The sequence below is a fragment of the Lytechinus pictus genome, chromosome 15 (genome assembly GCF_037042905.1).
Source record: "Lytechinus pictus isolate F3 Inbred chromosome 15, Lp3.0, whole genome shotgun sequence".
NCBI classification, from domain to species: Eukaryota; Metazoa; Echinodermata; class Echinoidea; order Temnopleuroida; family Toxopneustidae; genus Lytechinus; species Lytechinus pictus.
This window is the reverse complement of record NC_087259.1, coordinates 28,045,335-28,058,521: the sequence shown is the minus strand read 5'-3', so window position 1 is coordinate 28,058,521 and position 13,187 is coordinate 28,045,335. Positions and strand designations below refer to the sequence as shown.

General features: G+C 34.9%; 1 protein-coding gene across 3 annotated transcripts; it reads left to right on the top strand.

The window, feature by feature from the left end:
• Positions 1–907: 907 nt before the first annotated feature.
• On the top strand, positions 908–10,431 carry LOC129278029 (CDGSH iron-sulfur domain-containing protein 3, mitochondrial-like). 3 transcript variants are annotated; one of them, XM_064110266.1, is made up of 4 exons: positions 908–1,035; positions 2,120–2,576; positions 4,874–4,970; positions 5,862–10,431. In XM_064110266.1, exons 2-4 carry the CDS (start codon positions 2,409–2,411, stop codon positions 6,092–6,094), a joined length of 498 nt encoding a protein of 165 aa, XP_063966336.1. In that variant the 5' UTR covers positions 908–1,035; positions 2,120–2,408; the 3' UTR covers positions 6,095–10,431. The 3 variants fall into 3 exon arrangements, with proteins under 3 accessions (XP_063966336.1, XP_063966335.1, XP_063966337.1); XM_064110265.1 differs by having other exon boundaries at positions 917–1,035; positions 2,452–2,576; XM_064110267.1 differs by lacking the exon at positions 908–1,035 and adding an exon at positions 1,368–1,440 and having other exon boundaries at positions 1,494–2,576.
• The last annotated feature ends 2,756 nt before the right edge of the window (positions 10,432–13,187 follow it).

Below are 13,187 nucleotides of genomic sequence, written 5' to 3'. Positions count from 1 at the left end.
GAAAAAGAAATGTTTTATCGACAAAATCACAAAAAAGTATATTTCCCAATATTACAAGAGTCCCTATAAAAATGTTCGTGGAGATGATGTTTGGAATGATCTTAAAAGAAAAATTCCGAGCTGATGATCAAAATTAAGTGGAAAAATCATTCGCATTTGAAATACTTAGATTATTAAGTTGAATTAAAATACGAGATTAATAAAATCGTCTCAAAATAAAATGTATACCTTCAGTTTTTTACGGTATTGATTTCATGAATGCCATCAGTAACCCATTTTCATGAAATTTGGGGGTAGACCCTATTTTGTATAAATCCCCCTACCTCTCAAAATGATTTCCCTTCCTTACATCAGTTTAATATTTAAAGCGTATATTGAATGTTTACTTTTATTACCAAAGTTTCGATACCATTCAAAGTATTTAGGCCTATAATATCATTAAGTATATCCTTTCATTTTTTTTAAAGGCAACAATTTTTGGACATTACAATCATAGCAAATGAAATGATTAAATCATGGACTGACAAATAACATCATACATACAATCAAAATCATAGCCTACATAAATTATAGTAGATGGGCCTAAATTTGTAAACTATACTTAAAAACTGTGAATATAAAGATGATAAATGCCAATGGCTCTTTAATTTCCTACTTTTTTTTTTTACACGAGAAGAAATTACAAAATGAATGAAAGAAGAAACAAAAAGAAAATGAAAGGATGGGGACAATCGCAAACCACTGAGCACGCTTTCCTTTGGACAAGTTATTTGCCCCCCCCCCCCCGCCCCCAAATATTTGTATCCGGTATGTACTTGTCGAAGAATGGTACAGGTGGGCGTGGTCCAACATCCGTGGGAAATGTTTGTATTGCGTCCATATATCCATTGCATGCACCATTGCATGCACCGTACTCACGTGATAAATCGATAAGATTGCGATCCGCCCGGCCCGACGGCCGACCAGCAGAAATCGAAACAAAGAATAAGCGTTGTACAAGTAGATATAACATTACATCTATTGGAAGCTTCATGGGTAAGTTGCCAGTTGATCTTAGTGTGTTTTAACTTTAAAGTAATTTTAAGCAATGCTTATATGTATCTTTTTCGCAGGCAGACATTTGATCGGGTGTTTGTTTGTATGTAGGAGCACTACCAGCGGAGACGCTGATTCTACCCCGCCGAAACTTCGGGGAGGAAGTCTCTGTGGGTGTGCTAGTGATCACTCGACATGTGGCCTGTGTTGTGAGCTGCAGCTGTGGCGTGCTGTGAAAATTTGAATACTGTAGTATAGGCCTAGCTAGTGTGTTAATTGCTTCTTCTTTCACCCTTTTCCAAGGCTTGTCATTGGGGGGCTGAGCCAAAAGTGGGGGGGCTGACCATAAAAAAAAAAACAATCATATGATAATTTTTACGTTTTTGTACACGGTTTTTGAAAAAAGTGGGGGGGCTTCAGCCCCCCCAGTCCCCCCGCTTCCGCGGCCCCTGCATAAGGTGGGGCACTTGGTTCATCTATTTGAAATGTTTTAGTTCCCCCCCCCCCCCCGTAGTTACGCCACTGGTACTTGGTATATGCAAAGCTGGCTGCTGACCCATCTGAAATATCTCTTGTTATAAAAATTATATCATATTAAAGCTTAGATCTTCAGCTTTATCATAATTTAAAAATCATTTGGGCTCAAACAGAAATTTAAGTGTAAAAACAACAACTTTTGTTGCATGAAAATAATTATTTTGTTTCATGTTTTAGATCAAAAGTTTATTCTATATTACAACATAAAAAAATCCAAACACATGACCTGAAAGAATGATTTATCTTCTTTATAAAGATACCAAAAACATGAAATTTGGCAAATATTTAGAGCAGCAATGGCAGAATAAAGAGAGGTGTTTTGGTCCGCACCAAGCTCATTAACAATGCAAAAACACTCTAGCCATGAATATCACTTGGATAAAAGAAGCTACTTTTTCAGGGCTTGCCGACTGACTGAGTATAGGCTTTGTCTTGGACCTTTTTCATCATTTCAGTGGTAGTAGTAATGAATAATAATATTTTTTTTACATAGATTTGTACCATCTAATCTAACTTTGAGTGTTGTTGTTTTTAATTCATTTGACAGGCAAGGAACATCAGATGAGATGAGAGGTTGATTTTGATAGATGAGGGTACCAGGGCCATTCTACATCTTATCTCTTCTCTGTCATCCCTATTATTCCTGCATTTCTCATCGACTTGATACATGTATACAACTAATCCAAAGAAGCACTAGAGGGACCATCAGATGATAACACCCCTCAAGGTCACATGTTCACTGGAAATTAACAATTCCTTTGACTCTAAAAGTTAGAGCACAAGACAAGAACTTGATTATTTACATCAGCCACACAACAAAAGGCTCTAAACTTTGGATGTTACAATCACAAGGCTCTTACCGGCTTGTTCTTGTTGCAGTAACCAAGAAGGGTGTTAGGTTGTTGAGGAGAGGAATAAAGAATCATTCTGATAAGATGGCTGAAGGATCCAGTATGAGTCATCGTGAGAAGGATGGAGAGCTATTATATCCAGTTGTTGACACTGTAAGTATTAAAAAAAAAATCTGTTATCTCACATGTATATAGTTTAAGACTCAAGAAACTCTCATTTAAACTCCAACCATTATTCTGTTAATGTGATCTAATAATCTATTGCAATAGGACATACAGCTTTGCCAAGATTTGCACAGGAAACCACTGTTTACTATGTGTTGTTTAAGACCCCATCTGACCCTCTTCAAAAACCCAACAAAGGTGACATAGTGGCAGCGGTGGGATAACTGGTTCCTTATATTCTTATCCTTGATCCATGTGTTGAGATGTAGTGTTGGTCATGTGTGGTTAATAGTACAGTATACAAATAGCGAATAGGCATGAGTGCGATGGTGCGAGATTTCGCATGAGGTGAAAGAAAGATGCTCTATTCAACGAGGCGTTAGCCGAGTTGAATAGAGTGTTTCTTTCTTTCACCGAATGCGAAATCTCGCACCATTGCACGAATAAGAATATTCGCTATTTGTGTTGTACAACGCCTCGGAGTTTAGCGAATTTATGAAAAAACAAAGAGTTTTTCCTGCAGTAATCTATGAAAAGGGAGCAAAAATATGGAAAGCGAAAAGCAAAATCCCACAAGCGAACACCTCAGGCAGCATTGCGCATTTAGCCAGCAGGCTATACGCGTATTGCACCTGCATTTTTACTGAGCGCAATGAATTGAATCGTATTGTGACGTCACCTCCTAAAGCCGTGCAACGGTACATTTTGGATGGTACGTCTTTTGTGCAACGGTACGAATGTTTGACATTCAGCCTCCCATTTGCTCGCGTACAACAAGCTAAGTAGGCGTTGTACAATACCCCTAAACAGCATCATAACCCCCAAATTATACCTGATAATCCTGTTTATTTCTTCCTATTCACATTCGACTCATCACTTTTCTATGTATAGGAAGTTGCATGATTTATGAGACGTTTAGAAAATGGTTTTGAGGGGCAAGGTTATAAGTAAAGAGAATGTAAAATCCTTTGGTTAAATTGTAAGTATGGAAAAAGTGACCTGTGTTAATTAGATTTTTTTAATTATGAAAATCATCCTTTGAGAATGGATTTGATGGAGTGTTGCTTAAAGGGGTTTTCACAATCACTCTTGCGATCGTTTGTGATCATTTGGTCAAACTATATGTTGCACACAATCGCAACGGTTGTAAGCAGTCGCACCACCGATTTGAGTACCAAAAATAGGAGACCACATGCACAAACCACAAAATAGAGCAAACATAAGAGCAGAAACCTTCTAAACTATCTTGGTTTGCTGATTCATACTACATTTATGGAAACCGGTCATCTTTGTTCAGATTGAAAAAAAAAACCCTGCCATAAAATATCTTTTGATATAATAGGGAGTTTTTTAATTATTTTTAAATGTAAAATGCCAGCTAGAATAATTACAATCATATCAGCAGTTAATTCCAACACACTTCATTATGCTGGTACTCAATATGGTAGCATCTCTGTTTCCCTGTGTCTAGCCAAGATATTGTCTTTTCACATTTAGTGTGGAAAGAAGTAGACTTGTAATATCTGCTGGTATTCTGTATGTTCAACTTCAATGAAAACAAAGATAAGTCTAGAATCATGCCATGAATATTCTTTTAGCTCAATTCTCGGCTGAAAATTTTCATTCTCATTTCACAACTCACTTGAGTTTGAAAATTGAAATACAATTTACATATTGTAGATAAAGGATTATTTGAACACTGCTGTAACAGTCAGGGAAGAAAATAATTTTAGGGGTTATTTTTTGTTAACACATTGGGGGCAATTGCTGAATATTTGAGGCTATTTCTTTTATTTTAGACAATCAGGACATTGGGAAAATTACTGAATATTTGGGGCTATTTCTTTAATTTCAAGGACTATGTTTTGTGCAACAAGCAATTATGTTGATGGCACTTATTCATTTAGATGATTAAAATTGTAAATTGAATGGGTCAAGTCCCCCACCCCCCCTCAGGAAGAAAAAAAAATAATTCAGATCAAGTAAAAAAAAAAAAACATGCCATCAATCATGTGCATACCACCTCTGTTATGAGCTAAATTTTAAGATGTTATAATTTTCTAAACTTTCTTATTTTATATTTGATGGAATTGTCAGCATTATGCTTGTTTGATATTTTAACTTGATTCAAATCATTTTTTTCTTGGATAGAACTTGGCCTTTTGTGTATTTTAAATGATATTGTTATATTTGCAGCTAAAAGGAAAGTATTGTATCATTGTATCATACCTTTTCTTTAACCCCTCTCTGTCCCCTCCTCCTATCTTTCTACCCCCTCCTGGCAGTATGGACCAATAACAGTACGAGGTAGTGAATTAGAACCAGGCAAGAAGAAGAAATGGTGTACTTGTGGCCTCAGCAAAAAAGCCCCTTGGTGTGATGGTGAGTTATCTCCTTTTATGTCATATATGACCTGCCACCCCCAAAATTAATAAGACACCAAAAATGAATTTTGAGATTTTCATTGAGCTCTAACAAGCACATCCTATAACTTGTCAAAGTTGATCAACAATAACCCATACGCACTTGATTAAATGCAGCTAAGAAACCCAGGAAGAGATTCAAGAAATAAGGAGAACAAGGTTTTAAGTTTGGAGTTCACTCAAGCATGAGATGTGCAATCATCTCTGTGGAACTTCCGAGCAGTCAACAACACAAAATTAGTTGAAGAAACTTTTGTATTTTGTCTTTTATTCAATTTACAGCTTCAAATTTTGATAGCATGAAGAAACATAATTTTTTTTTTTTGAAGACCAAATTAACTGTTTTGCCAATTTACAGAGAACCTTCCCTGGGACTTATTGTTGGTTTTGAGGTGACTGGTAACGTATGTGGCAGGAGTCATGGCATCAAATTGATGTCACAAGTTTGTGCGGACACTGGACAAGTAACGAAACTTGAAGCATGCAATAAATAGATGCAGTTTGCCCTACCATGAAGGAACAGTGTTAAAACAGGTTGCTGAGGTTTTTTTTAATTAAGTACATTCTGATGTGTTGCCATCTACATGTAAAATCATGTCTGTGGGTTTCAATTTGTTATCATAGACCTGTCATCGATGGAATCAAGAAATCTTTTCCTTCAATTTACCTTGTGTCCCACCCCATCTTTTCTTCCCAACAAATACATAACATGTTCAGAACTTCAGAATATTAGAAAAAAAAAACTTTCTGGAATGTTCAATAGTTAATGCTGTAAAAAAAAGTTTGAATGTTCTTGAAACATCGTTTAATTTTCTATTACTCCTTTGCTTTTACTTCCAAACTATCTCAGGTGCTCACAAGAAGACTGGTTTCCGTTCCCTTAAGTGGGAGGTCCCTGAGAAGCCACAGTCAATATATCAGATATGTAACTGCAAGTACACCAAGTCTCCCCCTTACTGTGATGGGACCCATACCAATCTTCCTGAAGAGGTCCTAGAGAGACAGAAGAACTGTCCTAACAAGCCAAACCACGAACAATGTCTCAAGATGTGCACCGGGTGCGGAATTAAGGTGGACTTTTGATGCTGGCTTCACAGACATAGGGATATTTCATTCTAGCCAGGACTTCTAAGCGATTGACTACCAACTTTCAAACTTCCTCTAGGCTTTGTGAAGGTACTACCTTGTTCTGAAAGACAACAAGTTAACATGTTACAACTGAATTCTGTGTTTCCCGTAGGGTTTGTACAGGAACACCAGGTTCCAGTTGGCTACAGTTTAATCTGTTGTATACTGAATTCTGTGATTCCCCATGGCTATGTACAACTACCAACCAGTTCCAGCAGGCGATGGGTTAACATACACGTGCACTACTGAATTCTGTGATTTCATAGTCTTTGAACAGGGATATCTTTCAGTAGGTACTTGTAACAGGTTGACCCATCGACTAATGAATTCTACAACTCCTAAAGAGTTTGTACAGGTATCATTTGTTCCAAGAAGCATCAAGGTACCTTTGCCTTTTAAATTTCTTATTCTGTTTTTTCAAAGGTTTATAGAGTTGAATTAGGATTGATTATGTGGTTTGATATGGATAGCTGAGCATTGACTATATCATCTCCTTTCCCAAATGGTCCCGAGGCCAAATTAAAATTGATGAAATTATTTTTTGGTATATTTGAGCAGTACTGACAAATACCCAAAACTTCACAAATTTTCACTTCTTTAAATTAATTGTCTGACTTGATTCTTTAGATATTGCACGATCATGGTATTAGTATTTGGATTTAAATCACATTCTTTTTATAGCCTCAAAACAAATGCCGGAATTAAACGCTTTTATTTCAAATTTGTTTGTGCTCTCTGAAGCGCTTCAGGGATAGTTAATAGTTTATGAAAATGGTAACACATACTTTGCTTATACAGATTATTATGACCAAAAAAAAATTAATGTGGAACCTTGCTTACAGAAACAATTTCCATTAGTGCACGTATAGCTTATTATTAATGTTGTCATTGAAGTTTTTAATCATATCCGCATACAATATGCAGGGCAGTTGCAATGTTTTGCAAGCCATGATTTTCTCATCATGGGAGATAACAATTTAGCATACAGTAGGTGTGGAGACAAGCAAATCAGATTAATACCTTGCCAAAGGATGCTAGTGATTTGTTAAGATTTGAATCCCACACATTGTGGTTTATCACAGTCCAGGGTCTTATCTACTAAACCATATTATTAAACATGGTATTTGATAAGTGAAGGCTGAGTAGATATATATAATAATGTGCAAAACTGAGGCCTTGATTTTTACATTTGTATTTATCTGTGGCAATATTTGTGTGTACTTCTATGGCTGGAAACCAGAGAGGAAGTGATTTTTTTAAAAACTGTATGCATCTTCATTGTAATATTTCAAGATCTAGTATGATTGAAAAATTAGGCAATATGGTGAATTTTAAACATATCTATCTTTAATGTATTAAATGTTAATTTTTATCATTATTTTAAAGATCTACATGTAGATGATAGAAAATTGATTACAAATGCAATATGATGAATGAAATTTTATGTTAGATGTTTTTGTACTTGTTATTTGTAATGTGACCACATGAATGCATTTCCAGGGGAAATTTTATTATCAACCCCATAATCTTTGAACATGATTGTTTAGATATATTTCCAAATGGTGCTATATATGTAAATCATGTTGTTTTTAGATATTGACCCTTTTAATAAGGGGTTGACAGGAAGTTATTAATGCCTCCATTTTGTAATCAAGTTCTGATTTTGTCTTTAAAAATCTACACACTGCATTGAACAAGGTTTGTTCATTCATTTATCCTTTCCTTCTTCATCCCAATAATTTAAAATCTATTTGACTAAATCTTAAAAAAAATTTAATCAATATTATTTGTTGAAAATTTTGACACTTAATATAATGGATCAATAAAATCAAAAGACCAAAGGTTAATAGAAAAAAAAATGGCAAAAAAATATCTTCTTAAAAAACCCTGATAATTTGAAAATCAGAGTCCATTCAAGTTTCTGTCAGATCAAATATTTTAATCAAGTGACCTACCGGTATTTCACCAACATAAAAATGTGTACAAGATTCTCTATATAGTAATATAAGATTAGGCCAGGGTTCCAGAACACAAAGTATAACAATCAATCGCGTGCTTGATTTTCACGATTGATTGTGCATTGTAGTCAATGCAATCAATCATAGAAAAATGATCTTTGATCATTGCTAAGTTTGTGTTATGGGCCCCTGGTGATATTATTTATATATCTCGCCATATTTCATCAGAGGTCAAAATCATCAATTCAAAGGTATAGATCTGGTTTTGGTTGGGTTTTGTGTTTTCTCCCACCATTTGAATACCGGTACTTCTCTTAGCGAAGCAAATAGTGAGATTTCAAATATGACAGCAGACATATGTGTAGTGAAATTAGTTTTCCAAAATAAAAAAAATAATAATTACAGAAAATGAACTAGACAAATGAACCATTTTGTGGTACAGGGTCATTCATAGAAATCTGTGAAGCATATACGAGTTGTGGCCGTTCTTTGAGCACTGTACTGAGCGTTCCAAGTTTCAGCACAGATATTTGAAATACACTGACTGTATTCCAGAATTTCTTTCTCCAGAACATTTGATATTTGTTTTTTTAGGATTAGAGTTCACAGTTACATGTATTGATAATACAGGTTTGTAGTTAAAGGGGAATCCAGCCTTGGCCATAAAATGTTTTGTTGGGAAGGAGAAAAATAAATTAAACAGATTGGTGAAAGTTTGAAAGATATCGGACAAGCAATAAGAAAGTTATAGCTGCTTTAAAATTGAGATCACTAATAGTATGTACATTTCAAATTGGCAACTGGGTAAGTAAATTATGACAAGGGGCAAGGACAACTTTCCCATAGGCCATGTACTTTATTATCAGGGATTTGTGGTTTTCTCTTAAGTACCCATTCCCCTGGGGCAGTAATCTAAATATAACCCAGGTAGTATATTGTTTAATGTCCTCATGAAAGAAAAATATAATTTGAAGTAAAACTTTTGGGAAAAATGACATTTAGCCATAATATGTATTGGAGTTCATGGAAGAGTAGTCCTTGCCTTACATCACTATGACATCCCATATGCGGCCAATTTGAAGTCTCCATGAGTAAAGTGATTACCAATATTTACAACTTTTAAAAATTCATAACTTTCTTGGTGTTTGTCCAATATTGTTTAAACTTTCACCTATCAACTTGTCTGATTTTTCTTTTTCTTATAAAAACAAGTTTTTATTTGGGTTGGATTCACCTTTAACATTCAAGAAAGAATAATTTGATGGGCAAATAATTTGTAGCATTAAAATGAAAATTACAGATTTGTGTTAATCTTCAATTTTACCTCAGAGAAGAAAAAAAATTGCCCTTGAAGGAGAAAAGTATACATTGTGCCTTTCTTTCTTTTATGTCTGAAATCTGCTTTGCTACTGAAGTCTCCATACCAAAGTTATATATTGGACATGTTTCTGAAAGTCATGACTGATCTAATGTGCCTTATTTTGTCTTGCCTGCATACCATGTTTTGGGTAAGAACATTGAAATCTTAACCAAGGTTAAGTTCATGAAATGTTGACATAATGTAGACAGTATATGGACCCAGTTAATGAAATTTGGACAAAATGATTATCAGGTATCATTGATTGTTGTACCTGAGTTCTATGTCACATGAGTAAGGTCAAAGTTCACTTAAGTTCAATGAACTTTGTTGGGGATATTTTTTTAATTATAAATTTTGTTGATCAAGTTCATGAAACTTGGACATAGGGTAATTAAATATCATTGATCATTTTGCTTGAATTTAGAATGATGAATATACACTTTTTATTTTATCTTCATCCAAATGAATGCCTTCTATTTTTATTTCAGTACTTGATACTTTTGCTTTTAGAGCATTACAAGCCTCTGTCTCAATTGCTACTCTGATTTTTTATGTGTGTATTTGAAGTCAAAGGGGTAAATTAATTTATAATTTTGTAAGATGCTAAAATCCAGGGGAATTTTTTCTTTCCATGTTTAATTCAAACTAAACAAAATGGAAAGCAAAGTAACCGAGCAAATGAAGCAGCAACTACGGGGATAACTATTAGTGGATTTATAATACTATTGATACTTTCTAGATCAATATTAGGATGATATTCTCTCTATTTATGCTGCCAAAGATTTTTAAAGACATTAATAATCTAAGCTGCAAAATTGTCAATGTGTACGAAAATTTAGCAATCTATTCTTAAATCAAAATATGCAATTTAGTTCTTCATGATTACCAATATGATGTTTTAAAGACTTTGAAATTACATTTTTCAGTCAATGTCTATTTCCATGAAATTGAAATAAATATATTTCAGTATATGTATTTCATTTAGTCATTATTTTGGGAACGTGAATTTCGAGGGAGGAAATGACGAGCAGATATGAGGATTATGATCATTGGGAGTACGTGTGATCAGCCCTGTAGCCAGAAGTATCAATTAGCCGGTTTAACCGGGGTTTGATTTCTAAAAAAAATTGACAAGCAAAATACCTGTTTTCCCCTAGAATATTTCTTGCGTTGGAAAATTTAGGCAGTACAGTCCAACCCCCCCCCCCCCCCCCGGATATGGGCTTGTACATTGATTAGGAACACTGATCTGATACAGATCAGTGTTTAGGAATCAAGAGAGTATTATAGCTGCAGAGAACAGACAGATGGAGGAGAGAGGAACTTAGGCTATATGGAGGGTGGGTACAAAAAGGCCAAGTCCACTCCAGAAAAAATGTTGATTTGAATCAAACAAGCATAACACAAAAAATTTCATCAAAACCAGATGTAAAATGAAAAAGTTAGGAAATTTTAAACTTTCACTTATTTTTCACAAAACAGTTATTATGCACATCTCAGTGATATACATATTGGAGAGTCAATTATGTCCCTCACTATTTCTTTTGTTTTTAAATTGTCTAAATAATACGATATTTCAATTTTTACAGATTTGACAATAATGATCATCTTGACTCAATCAGAAAATGTTGAAACAATTGTAATTCCTCATGTTCAGGGAGGAATAAAACTTTATTTGACATGACAATGAGGAGAACATAAATTTTCATTTTTTCTATAATGAAATTCCAAAGAAATAGTGAGTGGATGATGTCATCAGTCCCTCATTCATTTGCATACAGACCAGGATGTGCATATAACAGGGGCCGTGGGGGGTGGGGGCTTCAGCTCCCCCCCCCCACTTTCCAAAACTGTACAAAAACAACCATATGTTTGTGAGTTTTTGCATGGTCAGCCCCCCACCCCCCGTACCGTACTCTATATAACTGCTTTGTGATAGGGCCTATTAACCGAAACTTAAAAATGTCGTAACTTTCTTATTTTACATCCGACTTTGATGAAATTTTCAGTGTTATGCTTTTTGGAATTTTCTCATTTCATTAAAATCAACTTTTTGTTTGGGTGGATTTGTGGCGGATTTGTCATATCTAGGGGAGGAGAGAGAGAGAGAGAGGATGGGGGGGGGGCACTGAACTAGAGATACGTATCTCTAGTTCAGTGGGGGGGGGGGGGGAGAAAGTTAGGGATCGGGGGCCCGTTTCTCAACACCTGGACAAGTTAGTCATATCTTTATCCACCAACCACGGAGTTATTTCCAATCTTACTAAACCCGTTTCACGAAGGGCTTCCTAACTAGAATCCCTTGATATCGATACTATCGGTAGAAAGAGCAGACGAGACGTAGCCTTAGTCACAAAATAGCATAATTTTTGAAAAGCAAAAATGTGATAAAACTGCAATTATTGTGATTAATTTGGAAATACATCTAATAAAAATAATAGCAGAGGCAAAATATGAACCATGCATACTTAAACCATGAAGACTTGAGCATCTAATTGCTGAGAAAATCAAATTATGAATATATCATTTCATGACTAAAAAATCACATGGGGACAATGAGATGGGTATCCCCGGGATAGTAAATTTTGATAGTTTACGAAAGTAAACCACAATTGTTATCTTTGTAAAATAATGATAATTATACGTTTATTTATGGTTCCAAACATCATCAAAATATAGTTTAAATTAATTTTTTTTAATTTTTTTACATACCGAAACACACGATTTGACAAATTCTTTGCATAAATTAGAGATAGAATTTATCAAAAATGTTGATAAGTGTTTGAAAACGACGAATACGAGTCCAGTTATGGATGACCTGCCGTGGTAGAATCTTTATCGATTCAATTACTTTACTATTTTAAAATGAGTGGTTTTGTTGCGTTTTACCAACAGTTTTGATAGTTTCTGTGCATAACAATTACTATTGAATGATCTATCACACCTGTTTTGCAATGTAATTTCAACTTCTATGAATGATTACGTAAGATTACAATTTTCAAATTTCGAGGCAATTTTGCATGTCATAGTCTACCCACGTGATGCCACTACGTCATTAAGAAAGAAGTTATGACAGGTTCGGAGGTGTCATAAATATTTAGTGAGGTTGTTGTACCCGATCTTGGTAAAGAGGGCTTCGTGAAACGGTTAGCGGACAAGTAGCTCACTATCTCCGATTTAGTCAAGAAGTTAGACTTATGACGGTGTTGAGAAACGGGCCCCGGGGAGATATCGGAGCATCGCCATTAGAGGGCAGCAGACCAAAACACAAATTTGCTGCGCAGTGAGAAAAACGGCGACTGAAGGTAATTAAATCAATTAATTCTGATGTTTTCGTAAGAAGTATCTTATTATTTTCTTATTTTTTTTCAATATAGACTATGTAGAAAATTTATCCGGAAAAATAATTGCAAAAAACATCAAATTTGTATGGTGAATGTCGGTTGATAATTTGTGCACTGTTAGCATTGTCCCATCCATTTCATCTCGTGTTAGTTAATATGTTGAGCCCGAAGTAAATCTCCGACGAGTACGAGTCCAAACCAAAACGAAGTTGCACGCAACTGAGCGAAGATGTCCGATGTTCGGAGCCGAAATATATCTGTTTGCTAAGAAAATTATCATTTACCGATTTCTATATTAAAATTATTGATAGTAATAATTAAAATCGGCATTTGCGCAGCTAAAATGAATTATTTTATCAACAATTAAGCAATTATTTTGGGGTCTA

Excerpts from the sequence above, each read along its gene's own strand:
- LOC129278029 (XM_064110266.1), top strand. The coding sequence starts at position 2,409 with ATGTTACAATCACAAGGCTCTTACCGGCTTGTTCTTGTTGCAGTAACC. Across the intron at positions 2,577-4,873 it reads TATATCCAGTTGTTGACACT|TATGGACCAATAACAGTACG; the intron begins GTAAGTATTAAA and ends CCCTCCTGGCAG. Across the intron at positions 4,971-5,861 it reads AAAAGCCCCTTGGTGTGATG|GTGCTCACAAGAAGACTGGT; the intron begins GTGAGTTATCTC and ends AAACTATCTCAG.